Source organism: Endocarpon pusillum (genome assembly GCF_000464535.1).
Source record: "Endocarpon pusillum Z07020 unplaced genomic scaffold scaffold6566, whole genome shotgun sequence".
In the NCBI taxonomy this organism is placed as follows: Eukaryota; Fungi; Ascomycota; class Eurotiomycetes; order Verrucariales; family Verrucariaceae; genus Endocarpon; species Endocarpon pusillum.
Genome location: NW_006916597.1, coordinates 4,223 through 21,143, shown reverse-complemented (window position 1 = coordinate 21,143; position 16,921 = coordinate 4,223). Strand labels below are relative to the sequence as shown.

The 16,921-nt window shown below is 49.5% G+C and overlaps 4 protein-coding genes across 4 annotated transcripts; 2 read left to right on the top strand and 2 right to left on the bottom strand.

Moving 5' to 3' along the window:
- Positions 1-2,208: 2,208 nt before the first annotated feature.
- Positions 2,209-8,643, top strand: EPUS_06669 (uncharacterized protein; the record flags this gene model as incomplete). The annotated part of the gene is made up of 8 exons (XM_007807139.1): positions 2,209-2,271; positions 2,323-3,105; positions 3,278-3,672; positions 3,726-4,056; positions 4,628-4,858; positions 4,913-4,958; positions 5,007-8,045; positions 8,102-8,643. 8 exons carry the CDS (start codon positions 2,209-2,211, stop codon positions 8,641-8,643), a joined length of 5,430 nt encoding a protein of 1,809 aa, XP_007805330.1.
- A 577-nt stretch (positions 8,644-9,220) lies between these two features.
- EPUS_06668 (uncharacterized protein) lies at positions 9,221-10,664 on the bottom strand (the record flags this gene model as incomplete). Its single annotated transcript, XM_007807138.1, has 5 exons — positions 9,221-9,464; positions 9,530-9,812; positions 9,890-10,173; positions 10,276-10,402; positions 10,499-10,664. 5 exons carry the CDS (start codon positions 10,662-10,664, stop codon positions 9,221-9,223), a joined length of 1,104 nt encoding a protein of 367 aa, XP_007805329.1.
- An 819-nt stretch (positions 10,665-11,483) lies between these two features.
- EPUS_06667 (uncharacterized protein) lies at positions 11,484-12,194 on the bottom strand (the record flags this gene model as incomplete). Its single annotated transcript, XM_007807137.1, has 1 exon — positions 11,484-12,194. The coding sequence occupies one exon, from the start codon at positions 12,192-12,194 to the stop codon at positions 11,484-11,486; it is 711 nt and encodes a 236-aa protein (XP_007805328.1).
- Positions 12,195-13,603: 1,409 nt separating this feature from the next.
- On the top strand, positions 13,604-16,505 carry EPUS_06666 (uncharacterized protein; the record flags this gene model as incomplete). Its single annotated transcript, XM_007807136.1, has 2 exons — positions 13,604-14,003; positions 14,050-16,505. The coding sequence occupies 2 exons, from the start codon at positions 13,604-13,606 to the stop codon at positions 16,503-16,505; spliced, it is 2,856 nt and encodes a 951-aa protein (XP_007805327.1).
- Positions 16,506-16,921: the final 416 nt, after the last annotated feature.

The following is a 16,921-nucleotide window of genomic DNA, read 5'->3' as shown; positions in this document are numbered from 1 at the left end:
AGCGGGGTGGTGTTGACGTAGTAGAGTGTAAGGGGGGGAGGACTGGTCATGATGATATTGTTTTGAAGTTCTGGTGATGCATATCACGGCTGTGAATTCACGGCTTAGAGTCTTTTCCCAGCTCGATAAATGAGCTGAGCTGATTCAGCAAGATCGGGACATCTGAGGTTGAGCAGTGTTGATCTTGAACCAGAGAAACAAGTTTGGAAAACAACAGAGCCTCGTAAATCATTGAGAGGAGAGCGCCCCAGGTTAAGTCTATTACGTCGGATAGGTATTAATATTCGAATTTTGCTAAGGAGGATGAGAAGTTGGAGGGATAGGATGACATATCTTGGCAGGGGGGCGACTCAGTCCTCTGGTGACTAATACTACAGTGCTACTACAGTGCTACTAGGGAGGCCTCATCATGCAGAGCATAACAATGAGAGAAAATGCAGAACGAGAGTGCCGCAGATTAAATTGTATGAATCACAAGTTGGGGTACGATGTTGCAGGTTCCCCCTTGCCCTCACTCCTTCGATTCTTTATATCCATATGGTCCTCACCGGCCGAACATCCCATCTAAACATAAGTATTAACATCGATTCAAGGCCGGAGGGCAGCAAAGAGTATCCCATCCAGTGCTAGTTCCACCACCATGACGGCGGCCCCAATACTTGTCATGACATGCGGAACGAGCTGCAATTGAATCCTCAGCATCTTTTCCCCTGTTCGCTGTTCTGGGGCCGGACACAAAATTTGGCTGATACTTCTGTTCAAATACATCCTCCAATGAACCATGGTTTGGATGAAAGTGGACATGCACTTGCTTCGCAATCACTGGTTGCCTTGTTTGAGCCGTCCAGGCGTGTTTTGAGGATGCGCCTCCGCTCTTGCCACCCCCCAAATATCTGTACGCTTTAACCTGCAAGTGGACACCGCTCCGCGGTTCCAGGGTGACAAAAATGAGGAACTGTGTAAAGCAGTATGTGCATCTTTGAGCCTTTGCACACTTGGCACATGGGGCTTTCCCCTTCAATGCACACTGGACAGCGGATGCACATTTTTCCTTCAGCCATGTGCCAGAATGTAGGCACCCTTTACCTCTCATGCTTGGAATTTTGGGATTCCCCTTTGCGTCGAGCTTGACATCGATATCGTAGACAACTTTGAGGTACAAATCTCCTTCAATGATCTTAGAGTTGACGCTGAGAGCACATTCTGCGCTTCCGCTACCTGACATACGCCAGGTACAACTATGGGCAAATGGGTCTGACGAACTCGAGGCTTCGGAATCAACACTTCGCCACGATTTCAAGCGAAGCTCGAGCATCTCACGTGTAATACTGAAATGCTTGCATATGCTCACATAGCTAGCAAGATGTCGACAAGGCGGTTTGATCCTATTGTTGCACACAGTCAGGGGTCGACCAGCATGAAGTGGCTGCAGTGTCAGGCAATCGTCGCACAAGATCATATCCGATGAATCTTCTGCAAGCTTCTCAAGAAATCTTTCTCGCTGCTTTAGCCAGTACGCATCCCCTAGGCGAAACTTGTCAAGTGTGTCGATCGTAACAAGCGACCAAAAAGTTGTACATGTCAAGCCAAGGCACATCAAATCCGACGGCTCCAAGAACGATGTGACGACGTGGAAAATGTCCAATGGCAGGTTGAACAGTAGGTGACCGTATCGCTTGTGCGGTTCTCTCATGGTCTCCTCCTCGTCCTCAACCCGCTGTCGCGAATACAGTGGGTTGGACATTCGCTTCAGAAATTGGCTTGCGAGGCAGAGCCATTCACTGACTATATCTCTGGGATTCGAATTAGAAAATATAAGCATAACGATGATGCATAGGTATGTAAAAGAGACGATGGTGAGTGTTTTGGATCCATTGCAGATTGTATCCTGTAGTAACGGTGACGTTGCTGGCAGGAAGATACTCATGTAAAATACATAAGGGGAAGGAGTGACCCATGGCTTGGCGAAAAGCTGAGTCAGGGGGGCGGACATTGCCTGCCCGCCTGGAGTCATGTAACTAACTAGGCACCACCACAGTTCCCTGCTCAATCACATATCCCTCTGTTTCGTTCGTGCGCAATACTGTTACTCACCTAACGGTCATTCTAGCACAACCGTCTCCTGGCCTGCATCATGAGCAGTGGCAGGGGGCTGGTAGGCCTCAGCTAGGACGTCTGTTCAATCAACACCACCCCATTCTTGTGAAGATGTCTAGCATAGCCCTGAAGATTTCTTCCTTGGTAATTCGGACACTTTCCAAGCCAATTGCAGTAAGTGATGCTTTCAGTCTAATTATCGGGCATAGTACTCACGCGATACAGAATCTGATCAAGCGGCAAGCTCGGGAACATGAAGGCTTTAGGCGCACATGCATATCCTTTGCCCAGGCTTTACATCGGGTGGACATGCGACTGCGACTAGGTGTGCTTAGGGATACGGCTGCTATTGAGAAACAAGCTGCAAGAGAAGCTGCAGATGCTGCAGCGAAGAAACATAAGCATTCGATACCAACCGTGAAAACAGAGGCGCAGACTCTTGCAGAGGAGAAAGCTGCAAAAGAAAAGACCAAATCTCCTGATCTGCCAAAACCTGCTTCGATACTAAGAATTCGGCCCTTGTCGGAAGCGAAAGCAATCGAGTCAGGGGCAACATTCATTAGCGAGGCGTTCCTCTTCGGCGTTGCTGGGAGTCTGATCCTTTTCGAGTCGTGGAGGTCTCGACGGAAAGAGAACACCAGAAGAGAAGACGTTGCTGAGCGGCTGAGTGATCTTGAGGAGTCGGAGAGGACAGCGCGAAGAGCATTAGTTGAACTTGAAAGAGAAGTTTTGGCTTTGAGAGCCAAGCATGGGAAACCTTCTACCAAGCCTGTGAAGCGCATTCTGCCGGCAGAGATATGGATGCAAGAGGAGAAGGATGACGAGGAGGATGTGACGAAAAGTCAGGGTTGGCTATCACGTATATCATCCTATATCTTTTGGAAAAGGGATGGCGCTGGAGAAGCCGAAGGAATGAGAGAGACTGGACCGGCAGAGAAGATATTGGCTGCTTCGGATGCAGCGTTGGCTGCGAAGCACCAACAAGCCTTAGAACAAGCAGCAGCAAAAGTAAGTATGAATAACGAAACGGAAAAAAGGACAGCTTAAACACAGTACACTGCATGAAGGCACACTGCCATCTACACTCTGTCCAGCTATCCAGATCGGATCTTTGATAGAGATCATTGGTCGTCTGCCTCATCTCACCTCATTAGAATAAAATACCCTACTTCATATTCAGGCTGTCAGTCTGCTCTCATGTTCTGCTCTAGCCTTCGCAAACGTCCACTATGGAAAACTCTTGGGCCTCTCGTGGCTACTACTTCACCCGCCAGGCTCCAAGGTAATGGTGCAATTTGGTTACTGGACGCTTCTAATTGCCGTAGAATCGAACCTCGAAACCCATGATCTTGCTCTACCTTTGTCGTTGGGACACCAAGAATCTCACTGTCCAATCTTGGTCCTTACTCCTGCAAATATGGTTGAAGCAGACCTTTCCGATACCAAGGCTCGGATTCAGCAGTTTGTAGCGGTCAAAAAGGAGCAACATCATATCATCACGCTTATTCTGAAGGTCGAGCACGATGAGCATTCATTCCCCAACGGCCTGGAAGGTTTTACGCAGCTACAGACACTGTGTGTATGGTCCCCGCTCCTACTGATTGCAATCTCGCTGACCTTTTCTCTAGACTTTTCGAGATCAATATCTCATGCCCTGTTCTTCCTGTCTTAGACGTCTCTTCTCTGTCTACGATGCTAAAAGAGTATTTGAATGGAATCCAACCAGCCACGCGTCCGGTGTATAGGGCGCCAGTAGTGACCAATTTGATCGCGCAAGCTGCTGCGAGTGCCCCAGCGAAACCACTTTCGGAGCACGACGCCAACGTTGTGTCTGACATCTTCTCCTCTCTACAGGACTTTGAAGAAGCGACCAGAACTCAGCAGGGACACGCGAAACTTTATAATTTCCTTGACAGGACTACGGCGGAAGATGTGATCGACTTCTGGGCAGATGAGTGGGTAGTGTAGAAAGTAGATGCAATGCGCACACTTGCGTTCCACGGAAATATGCTAAGATGAGGAGTTGGCCTTTATGAGCTTTATAATCCTCTTGAAGCGCAGGAAAAGTCGTGCAGATGGCAAATTGGCTTGCGTGGCCTCGGTGGATACTCAGACAACTGCGCCTCAAACTCCCCATTGCTATTGCCACGACCCCGACCCCATGAACGGTGACAGAATAAAAGAGACACGAAACCACTTTTCTGACTAGAGACCCTGACCATGAATTCTGGTAGCAAGCATGCGCCCATTCCGTCAGATTGATTGACAGTCTTGGCTAACCTACGCAATGTTTAGAGGCTGACAGCGCGTACAAATTCATAACCTTTGACTTCTATCCTTACCCGAGTCCTTTAATACTTTGATGTCTCCACGTGCACACGGTATACTCGTTCGTGGTGTAGATATTTAATGAAGACATAGCATCCGAATAACTCGGCTTACTGCATGCCAACACTACAGCAGAACCAGATAGGATGGTGGGTTGTCGCAAGAATACCAAGTTGGATGCCCGGACTCACATTTGGAATAGGTACAAACGAAGCGACGCGAAGGGAAGTCTTCAAGAACGCCAAAAGCCTCCCTCTTTGGTGGAGGGAAATCACGGGGCGGAGATGGGGGACAACCACAAATCAAGAAAGCCACATTCGAGATCACGAAGAAGAAAGAGGTTGGAGTGTCAGATCTGACGCTACTGAGCAAAGTGTCGAATGAGGCTATCAATGAGAACTTGAAGAAACGCTTTGAGCATGGGGATATCTACGTTCGTCAAGCAAGCATGGTTTCCTCGCGGAATTGGGCTGATGCTGGATTATAGACTTACATTGGCCATGTGCTGGTCTCTGTCAATCCCTTTCGAGACTGTAAGTCGCCCAGGAGACGTTGTAGACGGCGGAACTGATCAAACACAGTGGGCATATATACAGAACAGGTGTTGGATTCATACAAAGGGCGAAACAGGCTGGAAGTGCCTCCTCACGTTTTCGCCGTGGCAGAATCTGCATACTACAACATGAAGGCATACAAGGACAACCAATGCGTAATAATATCAGGGGAGTCTGGTGCAGGCAAGACGGAGGCTGCGAAACGATTAATGCAGTATATTGCAAGCGTGTCAGGAGGAAGCGACTCTTCCATACAGAGGACGAAAGATATGGTATTAGCTACAAATCCACTGTTGGAGTCGTTTGGAAATGCGAAAACACTGCGAAATAACAACTCATCCCGGTTCGGAAAGTATTTGGAGTTGGAGTTCAATGAGCAGGGAGAGCCGGTCGGCGCAAAGATCACCAATTATTTGCTCGAGAAATCGAGAGTGGTTGGACAAATCACTAATGAACGCAACTTCCACATTTTCTATCAATTCACGAAAGCTGCGTCAAAGGAGTACAGGGAAATCTTTGGAGTCCAGCAGCCGCAGTCCTACGTCTACACGAGCCGATCAAAATGCTTCGACGTGCCGGGGATTAACGACGCCTCAGACTTCCAAGAAACGCTAGATGCTATGAAAATCATCGGGCTCTCCAAAGCCGAACAAGACGACATTTTCCGCATGCTTGCTGCCATTCTGTGGATTGGAAACATCACCTTTCGAGAAAACGATCAAGGCGGAGTTGATATCACAGATCAGTCGGTTGTTGATTTTGTTGCTTACCTGCTGGAAGTGGAATCTGCAAATGTTAACAAAGCTCTCACAGTGCGAATAGTGGAGACTGCTCGAGGCGGTGGCAGGAGAGGATCAGTCTATGAATCACCACTGAATCCCGTGCAGGCTGCAGCAGTACGTGACGCTTTGGCAAAAGCGGTATATTTCAATCTTTTCGATTGGATCGTTCAGCGGACGAATGTTTCCTTACAAGCACAAGGAACAGTCAAGAATACTGTTGGGATTCTTGATATTTATGGGTTTGAAATCTTCGAGAAGAATTCCTTCGAGCAACTGTGCATCAATTATGTCAATGAGAAGCTACAGCAGATCTTTATCCAATTGACACTGAAGACTGAGCAAGAAGAATATGCCCGAGAACAGATCCAGTGGACTCCAATCAAGTACTTCGACAATAAGGTTGTCTGTCAATTAATTGAGGAAAAGAAGCCGCCTGGTGTTTTCGCTGCTCTGAACGATGCTTGTGCAACTGCTCACGCTGATTCTGGTGCCGCCGACCAAACATTTGTTAGAAGGTTGAATTTTCTATCTCAGAATCCACATTTCGAGAATCGCCAGGGACAATTCATCATCAAACACTATGCTGGTGACGTGAGCTACGCGGTGCCAGGAATGACGGACAAAAACAAAGACCAGCTACTCAAAGATTTACTGAATCTTATCGGCGAGAGCTCTAACTCCTTCGTCCACGAAATTTTCCCTCATCAGGTCAACCAAGACGACAAAAGGCGGCCGCCAACCGCTGGAGACAAGATTAAAGCGTCTGCAAATGAGCTTGTAGATACGTTGATGAAAGCCCAGCCATCCTACATCCGAACGATCAAACCAAACGACAATAAGTCGCCGTCAGAGTACAATGAAGCCAATGTCATGCATCAGATCAAGTACCTAGGTCTACAGGAAAATGTCCGGATTCGAAGGGCAGGTTTCGCCTACAGACAGACGTTTGACAAGTTCGTGGAACGATTTGCTCTGCTCTCTCCACGGCTTTCATATGCAGGGGAGTATACATATACTGGTGATGTCAAATCTGCATCAAAGATAATCTTCAAGGATACAAGTATACCGGAGGAAGAGTACCAGATGGGTGTGACAAAAGCGTTCATAAAAACACCCGAAACGCTGTTTGGGCTAGAACATATGAGAGATCGGTACTGGCACAACATGGCAGTCAGGATCCAAAGAGCATGGCGAAACTATCTTAGGTACAGGATAGAGTGTGCGACGAGGATACAGCGGTTCTGGCGACGGGTGAAAGGCGGTATTAAGGAGATCGAATTTCGGGATCAGGGTCACCGAATATTGCAGCAAAGAAAAGAACGCCGACGGTACTCTCTACTGGGCTCAAGACGATTCTTTGGTGATTACCTTGGCCTCAACATGCCTGGTGGAACTGGTCGTCTGATCCGCGACTCAGTTAATCTTGGTGGCCAGGAACGATGCGTCTTCTCATGTCGCTGTGAGCTACTTGTCACCAAATTCGGTCGCTCTTCGAAACGGGAACCTCGAATACTGCTCCTTACGGCCAAGGCAGTATACATTGTTGTTCAAAACATTGTGAACAATTCTCTTAACATATCTTCGGAACGCACCATTCCCATTGGAGCAGTCAAGTACATCAGCTGCTCGACATTGAAGGACGATTGGTTCTCTCTTGGTATCGGCTCGCCTCAGGAGCCTGACCCGCTTCTCAACTGTCCTTTCAAGACCGAATTCTTCTTGCAATTCAGAACAGTCTCTCATGGTAGCTTCAACCTCAGAATTGGGGATAGCATCGAGTACAACAAAAAGCCTGGCAAGCCTGCTACAGTCAAGGTTATGAAAGATCCAGCTGTGCCACGAGACGACGTATACAAGTCTGGCACCATCCACACCAACCAAGGAGAACCGCCCAACTCTGTCTCAAGGCCAACACCAAGGGGCAAAGCCATTGCCAGACCAATCACAAGCGGCAAACTCCTTCGAAAAGGTGGGCCAGGTGGTCAAACGACCAAGATGGCATCTCGTCCTCGTCCAACTCCCGCAGCCACCACGCAAAGGGCTGTTCCTACACCAGCCGCAGTCAACAGACCTGTTGCGCAACTTAATGGTGACCCAGGCCATTCACGTACCTCCTCTGCCGTTTCAGCAAGCAGAATACCACCTCCTCCACCCCCTGCACCTCCAGCAGCTGCACCAGGTAAACCGCAAGCAAAAGTAAAATACGACTTTCAAAGCCCAAACTCGAACGAGCTGTCCATAGTCGCGGGCGAGACGCTGGAGATCCTAAAGAAAGAAGGAAATGGTAAGTGTCCTTTTCAAGGCCGCCCCTCCCAGCACGCCATTGACAATTCTTCACAGGATGGTGGCTCTGCCTCAACCCTGCCACCTCAGACCAGGGCTGGGCTCCCTCCACCTACGTCGAAGAAATCGCCCCCGAACCCGAGCAGACACGTGCTCCGCCGCCTCCTCCCCCACCCCCAGCTGCACCCCGTCCAACCCCCAACAACATTCCCTCAGCCCATTCCGCAGTCACGAACGGCATGCCCAAGACCGCAAACCCTCCCCTGACAACGGCAAACACGAAAGCAAAACTGAAACCTACGCCGCCAGCACCCCCAGCAAAGAGACCGACAGGAGCAGCAGCCGCAGCCGGGGGAAGGAAACCCCTGCCTCCACCCACCCCGGCGAGGGACAGCGCCGTCAGTCTGACCACGCCGTCCGGAGGCGATAGCGGGAGAGCGACGCCGAACAGCATGAAAGGCGCCACGGGAGGGGGCAGTCTGGCGGGTGGCTTGGCAGAAGCCTTACGCGCGAGACAGAGCGCCATGAATGGTGGTGGGGCAGGAAGGGGGACGAGGATGATGATTGGTAGTCGTCAGTCCTGTGGTCGATTTCTGTGAGAACCCTGTCCAGGTTTTTTCGTTGGTGAGGAAAGGTTGCGGACGGGTGGGAAATGGGATGGGTGCAAGGGTAATTTTGGTAAAGAAGGAATTTAGGTTGTTTTTTTTCTCTCTGCCGTGTGGCTTCTGAGCGCTGCGGCAGGGGCAAGATGGCGAGAGTATTAACTTGCGCTTGATGCCTACTACTGATCGCGTCTGGTAACGATGGCGTTTTTTCGATAGGGGATGCCGCCTCGAATGTGAATGGCCGAAGTGCCTCATTACCGCATCTAGCTCTCTTTTTCACAATCAATCTGTCTATTCGGTTTCCTCTTCAAGCCAACTGCTTCCTTATAGGGTCCCGTTAGTTGAACGAGCCTGAACTACAGCGTAGCTGTACTATACCGTCCCACGCGCGACCTACTCAATCTGGCCAATTTATCATTTCCAGCACATAGGCTCAACGGCCCCAGGACTCCCGTATCTTCTGCCTCCTCGCCCAACTCCAACTCCCCACTCCCAAGAATCCAAGACCACCCCTCCACTCCCCCGATATATCTCCCATCGGCTCGTTTCCCCCCTCCCCCTCCCACCTAACTCAGTACCCGTGTTTCCTATCCACCAGATTCACCAACCAGACCCCGCTCTCCCTGCGGCGCAGATTCTCCACCAGCACCCCACCCAGCGCCCTCTCCAGATAATCCGCCGTCAACGCGCTCATATGCGGCGTCAAGACCACATTCTCCATGTCCCACAGCTCCGAGGCCGGGGGCAGGGGTTCCGGGTCCGTGACGTCGAGGGCGGCGCCGGAGAGCTGGGCGGTTTTCAGCGCGTGGATCAGGCTGGGTTGGTGGATGATGGCGCCGCGGGGGAGGTGTTGATTAGCAATGGTCCTAGGGTTGCTGACTGGCTTTGACGGTGGGAAAGGAGGTCCCATTCCTCTTTTCCGAACATGCCGCGCGTAGATGGGGTGAGCGGGAGGGAAATGGCCAGGATATCGAGGTCTTGGGATAGGAATGTGTGGAGGTCGGACTTGGTGGTGCCGGAATACCAGGCCGTGGGGAGGGTGCCGTCCGGGTCGCCGAGGTGCGGGAGGTGGTAACCTTTATCCGCTCGGGAGGAGGGGGTCGGGCGTGGAGACGAGGTGTAGGCGTATATTTGGCAGCCGAGGGAGGTGAAGACGCGCGCGACTTTGTGTGGGTTAATATTTCGGGATTTCTGATAAGAGATATTTTGGTCTGGCGGATTCGGGAAGATGTTTACTGACATTGTCTCCCTATACTTCCATATCCGGCAATTCCTACTTTCTTTCCAACCAAGTCAGATGCCTGGGGGAAGTCTTTATGGGGTGTGCCCCATTTGTGCTGCTTTTGCAATTCGTACATCTTTTTGTAGCTTTTGGAGAGGACGAGGGTGCTCATCAGGATCCACTCTGAAATTGTGGGGCCGTGGATGCCGGATGAAGTGGTGATGGGAATATTGGTTTGAGTGAATAGCGGGTGGCTGACAAAATGGTCGATGCCGGCGGAGAGTAGGTGGATCAGATTGAGGCTAGCATAGTGGTTAGGAGCTCATCACAAGGTGCATATGTTGGGTTTCTGAACAGATAGAGCTCCATATAATATGATGCAGAAAAGAACGAAGACAACCTACTTAGGGGCATCCTCAGGGGTTGATGGAAAGGATCCAAATGTAGCGAGGATGGTCGTGTCTTTGAATAAATCTGGCCACGACTGTTGGGTAAGCGATGACTCTGCTTCTTCCCGAGGTTTGAAGCAACCTTACAGATGCTAGCATAGGGAGTAAAGAGAAACGACAAGCGAAGTAGGGATCGTGTAGGTTGAGGTTCGAGATTGATGGATTCAAAGAAACAAACCTTTGGGTAAGCCTTGTTCGGCTTCGAAGGACCAGTTGGTTTGCGTCAATTGGTGGTACTTGACATCGACATAAGGGAATCTTTTTCTAATGTTCTCCGTAATGGCTTTATCTTCTGGAAAAGGAAGGATGATTAAGAGGTTTTCTCTCGGCATGCCGCCTCCCATATTGAAATATTCAATGTTGGCGACACCAAGATGGAGACTGAAAGATGTCCTTACTCCAGCTGTAACAAAAATACGGTGCTACCCAGAAATACAACTCGGTTCGAGCTTCACGAAGGTGCGCAGGAAGCGGACGCTAACTTTGACCAGTCGAACTGTAAGTGATGAATGTTTCGCGTTATTTATCGATCCACAGGACATACGTAGTAAGGGTTTTATAGCTGGAGATTCCAGCTTAGTCATTGTGCGAAGCTTTTTGACGTCTTGATAGATGCTGAGTTATCAGCTACTGGCGTAAGCTCTAAGTTACACCTCAAGCCACGCTGACATGACAAGAGACCCACATGTTCTGCAAGATGCTTAGGGAAAAGCGAAGATATTAATTGACCATTTCATCTATGCATCTGCTGGCACAAGTCTAAACGGTTTCTGGTACAAGATTAGCACAACAACCGTGGGGGTGAGTCCTCCGCCCTTTGTGATATGTGCTACAGAGAGTGGAATTGACTCCAAGAGCCTGTCTTCAAGTTCGGTCTTCTCTTTGACCCGCGCCATATACTGGTAGCGTTCGCTGATAGACTGTGCAACTGCACCATATCTAGTGGTTGAAGCCGTCACTGCTTGGAAAGCCCAGTTCCATCCTTCAACCGAACAGCACCTATGCACTTGAATAATGACGTTGGAAGCTGGTTCAGTCGCAGACGATGTCTTATCGAAGCACGTAGCATGCTCAAGAACACAACTCTTGGCGCGATGATACCGTGTCATGTCCGTTTTTGCCCATATGCTGCTGCCAATTAAAATTACAAACGATGAACACCCTCATTCGCTGGACTGCTTCTCACGCCTCCTACGCAGCAGTTCTGACAGTGGTATGTCATCTTGGTCGTAGAATTCCGTGTCCTCATCCACGCCATAATCTCGAAGCCTATCTCCTTCTGGACTTCTCCAACCTTCTTCTCCGGAATTAGTTCGTGAGTCGGTGCTTTGATCGTCTGTTTCAACATCACTTTGCTCGACATATGATCCGCTGGCGTGACGATTGTGAAAAGGCTTCCGTCGAATGATGCCGACATTGCCAATTCGACGCTTCAGATCATCCTCTTGCCGCTTCTTGAACGCCTGGATCTCTTCGCGGTCAGACAAAGGCGTCTGTTGGTAGACAAAGGGTTTGCTCTCATTAAGGGATCGATTCAATCTAGGTATGCGGTCTGGATCCGGTGGTGGCCAACTATGCATCGGCTCGTCGAAACCGTTGACCTCAAACCCCAGGCCACCGCTGCTTGGAGTAGTAGCGAAGGGCCAGAACCACGCAAAAATGTTCCCACTGTTCATGCCTTGTTTGATATTGGCCCATATTCCAATATCGTATGGAAATTCTTGTCTTTCGATTTTGACCTTGATACCATCAGGTCCATCAAGATAGCCGCCGAATATTCGTGCTCGCCGTAGTAGTTTTGTGTGTCTCGCTATTTCCCAACTTTCAATTGTTGTGACGTTCCCACCAAGACTCCATGTGGTGCGCACCAACATGACAAAAAGCATAAATAAGGTGAAAGAATTCACTGTGGCCAAAATGAACAAGTGTACTAACTGGCCTGCATTTGGTCCAAGATACTAAAAACATCAGTGCTTGACCTTAGTTGATGGATGGCGTATACGGACGCTTGGCATTGTGCGGTTGTTCCAAATAACTGCACCACGTACGTAAAGGAAATACTCAAGATAGAGCATTGATGCCACAGAATAGAACAGAAACCGAATGAAATGGGGAAAGGTAAAGTAGGAGACACAGTTGTTTGTCCATGGACAATGATGGTCCATCTTAGGTATGCACCTGTTCCATCAGTTTCAGTCGAATCATAGAGAGCGCGGACACAAGACAAACTTTGCACAGATCTTACAATGGTGCGCTCTCGGAGGCTTCGTCACCTCACATTTCCGGCACCATCTGCTTTTTGTTACACCGGCTTCAGACGGCACTTCCTGCTGCTTTCCATCGCTCGAAGTTTGTGGCGTCCATCCCTGAGGGACATCTCCTGGATTGGTCTTGCATGCCCTGGCGTAGCATATCCAGATGCACAAAACGAGGCTGTTAAACTTCAATACCTCAATCCAGGTGAGTGGACCAGGGTCCAAATACAGAAAAAGAAGCTGCGATGAATAAGCCAGAAACGATATAAGGAGACAAACGCTCGGAATGGCTAAATCTCTGATATCGAAATCGGCCATCAATGGTCTAGCATAGACCTCTACTTCCAGGTAGTGATGGCGCTGGCGGTGGCAATAGCAATGGAAGGCCGCTGTTCCCGCCAGCATCATGCCAAGCCTTGACGCGCTTGGTGCCTAACACCCGCGACGACGCGTTCAGGAAGAAAGTTCTTCCAGACTTCCCCAGCATGTCCTTCACCATGATCTCCAAAGAGCTGGACATTCTTATTCTTGCAGTTACAGTTGTTTCGTTATTCTTTCATATGTTCTCCTTATATCATTCTTATTCATTCTTAGCATTGATATGCCAATTAAACCACTTTCTGATTCTGATATTCGTGCTATCGGTTCTTCTCTTGTACTCAATGACGCTCGTTCGGTGATTAAGGAACTCGTTGATAATGCTCTTGATGCTCATGCAAACACTATTTCAATTGAAGTATCTGCCAACACTGTAGACGTTATCCAGGTCAAAGACAACGGATCTGGAATCGGTGATGAGGACCGACACTTACTTTGCAAACGAGGATGCACAAGCAAGATCAGAACAATCCAGGACCTCGAGAATTTGGGTGGAACTTCGCTTGGCTTCAGAGGGGAAGCACTCGCCAGCCTTACCGGATTGAGCAATGCAGTTCTGGTGACGACCAGGATTGATGGGGAGTCTGTAGGTTCTGCATTCAAGTTTGGGCCAAATGGGAAGCTTTTGAGGCAAGGCTTAGCTTCCCAAGATGAAGATCTCGGACTTATTTTCTTGTAGCACTTCACCAGCATCACATCCAGTCGGGACTACTGTGAGAGTCCAAGATCTCCTCAAAACCATCCCTGTCAGACGACAAACAGCGTTGAAAGCTACATCAAGGACCCTTTCCGACATCAAGAAGATCTTGCAGGCCTATGCATTCGCTCGCTCAAATGTCAGAATCTCTTTCAAGGTGCTAGGCGGGAAGAATGACAAGTACAACTGGACTTACGGTCCAACGCCTGGGACGTCTCTCCTCGCGGCAACTGCCAAAATTGTGGGCCAAGAAGTTGCGGCGCAATGTGAAGCGAGGTCCTGGGCATCGAATCCTGGGAATGAAGGAGAGAAGTCTTACATCATTGATGCTGTAGTTTCAACGGGGGAGGGTGGTAGGGTGAGGAACAACCTGCAAAATAACTGCTAACTTTTGATCAGATCCGATCAGGGTGGGGAGCAAGGGTCACTTTATCTCCATAGACGGTCGTCCAATATCCACAACAAGAGGCATGTTTAAGGACTTCGTCAAGCTCTACAAGTCCTACTATAACAACTGGATATCCAGAGTCAGGTCGACAGATTGTTCCGTTGATCCTTTTCTATGCCTCCATCTACTATGTCCGACAGGCACATATGATGTGAACATTGAGCCTGCGAAAGATGAAGTCTTATTTACAGGCACCAAAAATGTTGGGGATCTGCTAGAAGACTTCTTGAAAAGCGTGTACGGAGACCTTCCTGAAAAGATCAATCAACTGGGTCCGAAGAGCGATGGGGGTATTCTTAATACCTCTGATGGCCAATCTTTCCAGCTTTTGTTAGCCAAGAAGGACCCCTCGTCAATTAACAGACTCAATCATGCTTTCAAGCGGAATGATAGTGCTGATGTGGTCAAAGAGACGAATGGAGAACAGAAGCTGGAGCTTGACAACCAGAGTTCTGCAGCATATCAGGTTCTCGAGTCTGATCATGCTAGACAAGATAAGCCACCTTCCGATACTGTGTCAGGTGCCGAGGCAAGGTCTCATCGTAACATGTATGACTTTGATGAGGACGACCTTGGCACAATGGAGCCTGGTCTGTCTCCAGAACAGAGTCCCATTGATGAGGCGGATGAAGCAGAGTTGAGGAAGGCATCTGTTACGAATCCGTGGACAATCGCGAAGCTCAATACACCAGTAACATCCACCACAGGGTTCACCACAAACATGAGCGCCAGGAACAGCAACGAGCAATTGATGACACCTGGGCCTGAACGCAGATCAAACAATCTGTTCTCAACCTCTCATAGGAAGCCTCTTGTCACACCAACCAATCTGCCAAGCCCTGCCAGATCTGAATCATCACGATCGCCTCCATTCTACCAAAACCCCGGTCCTCCACCTAGGAGGAGAGCGCCAATTCATCGAGTTGAAGAAGATGAAATCGAGTTCACACAGGAACCAACAACTGAAGACCGTGCACGTCCTCGTCCTTCCTTCTTGGAGTTATGGGCCAAGAAGAAGCCTCACAAAGCCGACCTCCCATCTTTGCAACAGGCCCCAGAAACGACTAACGTGAATCATTGCTTAGTAGCTCACCATGACAATGAGGGGTCTGACCACACGCCTACAGAGTTACAATCGACACAGCTGACGGAGCCGGTGGACATTGCGGTTTCGATAGTGCAGTCTGGAAGCGGTCTCCTTAAGCCGTTCATTCCACCTTTTAGGACCCCTGAAAGATCGCCTACGCTTCATCCACCCTTGAAGCTCACTCCTACCGGGCCAACTCACCCAGAGCAACAGTCTCCAACACGGCAACCCTGGGGGTGGAGCCAAGACGACAGACGAAGCACAAGTCCTGTCTCTCATGGCCATCCTCCGCCACTTTCTCAATCTCACCAGCATCCAATGGCTTCACCTCCGATACTACAACCGTCGCCACCTCAGTTGCTGAGGTCATCAAGGCAAGCCATCCATACGCCGCATCCCGACCTAGAAGAGATAATGGACTTTGAGCATCGCAAGAAGGCAGTGAATGCAGAACGAAGGAGACAAACCAAGTTGACGAACAGGTACCTCAACCCAGGGCAGCTAGCACAGATACAGCGAGACTCAACGGCCTCCTTGCCGGCGCCAGATCGTGATTTGTCTTCTCCAGGCCCGTCTCGGAACCATCCAGCATCAAGTGTCAACCTCAGAGACGAGAGGAAGATCTCTTACAATCCCGCGAAACCTATCAGCCACAGCCCTACCAAACCCCCCTTGCCATGCGACCAGGAACTAGCACCAGATAATCCAGCACAAAAGCAAAGCCCCCATCAGAACCGCTACCAAGCCGCAAAAGCTGTACTCGCACCATCCAAATCACCTACCGCACTCTCTCATGCTCATGCGCTTGAAGAGCAAAATTCTATTCGCGAAGACACAGATTCAGCCGAAACCTTACCTCCTCTCGCCGAAGACGATCCAAGAGCCTACCTCATCCAACACCGCGGCGCTACGCGGACTCATAGCAATGGACACAATCCCACCTCGAACCCTGAAATAAGCCGTACAGGCCTCAAACTCAAACGCACCAAAACTTCCAAACTGCCCTTGGAGACCATTCCCTCCAAATCAGCGATACACAACATTTCCGCGAAACCTTTGATCCTGTTCGCAGGATTACAGAACCTCAAAGCACAGATTCGCGAGCTTGGCAAAGTGGATGCCTACCCTAGGACGGGGAACAATGAGTTCATGATCTGGAATGCTAACAGTAAGGATGTTGATGCTTGGGAGGATAAGATGAGGGATTTGGTAAGAGAGAGATACGTCGTGAGGCTGGGTGGGGATGGAGAGGAGGTACCGGCTAATCTGCAGTTGAGGCTAGGAACTGTGCTGAGGGCGCATTGTGAGGAGTTGACTTGATTTGACCTGAAGATCTGTCTCTTATCCCTTTGTGTTGATGCTGGCAATGTCAGTAGGTAAGTGGCTGGCTGGCAGGTGGGGAGAGATCTAATCATGCTCAACGCAAGTAATGTATGGACGGATGTACGCATATGCCGAAGGAAGACGAAAGACAGATGACGCATGATTTATGGCTCGAGCGGTTGCATTTGAGTTTGTGCTTCACGCGCTCCAATTGTTGTTGTTGTTGTTGTTGTTGTTGTTGTCGTCGTCGTTGATCAGAAAATGACCATGTAAACAGTAATGCATACTCCAGATAATCACGGATCATAATTAACTACATGAACCACAACAGCAATATAGCTCTACTTAGAGCTTCCAACCTAGATAGATAGCCGGAAGACTCGTCATCCAACAGCTTCAACGCCAGCTCATGT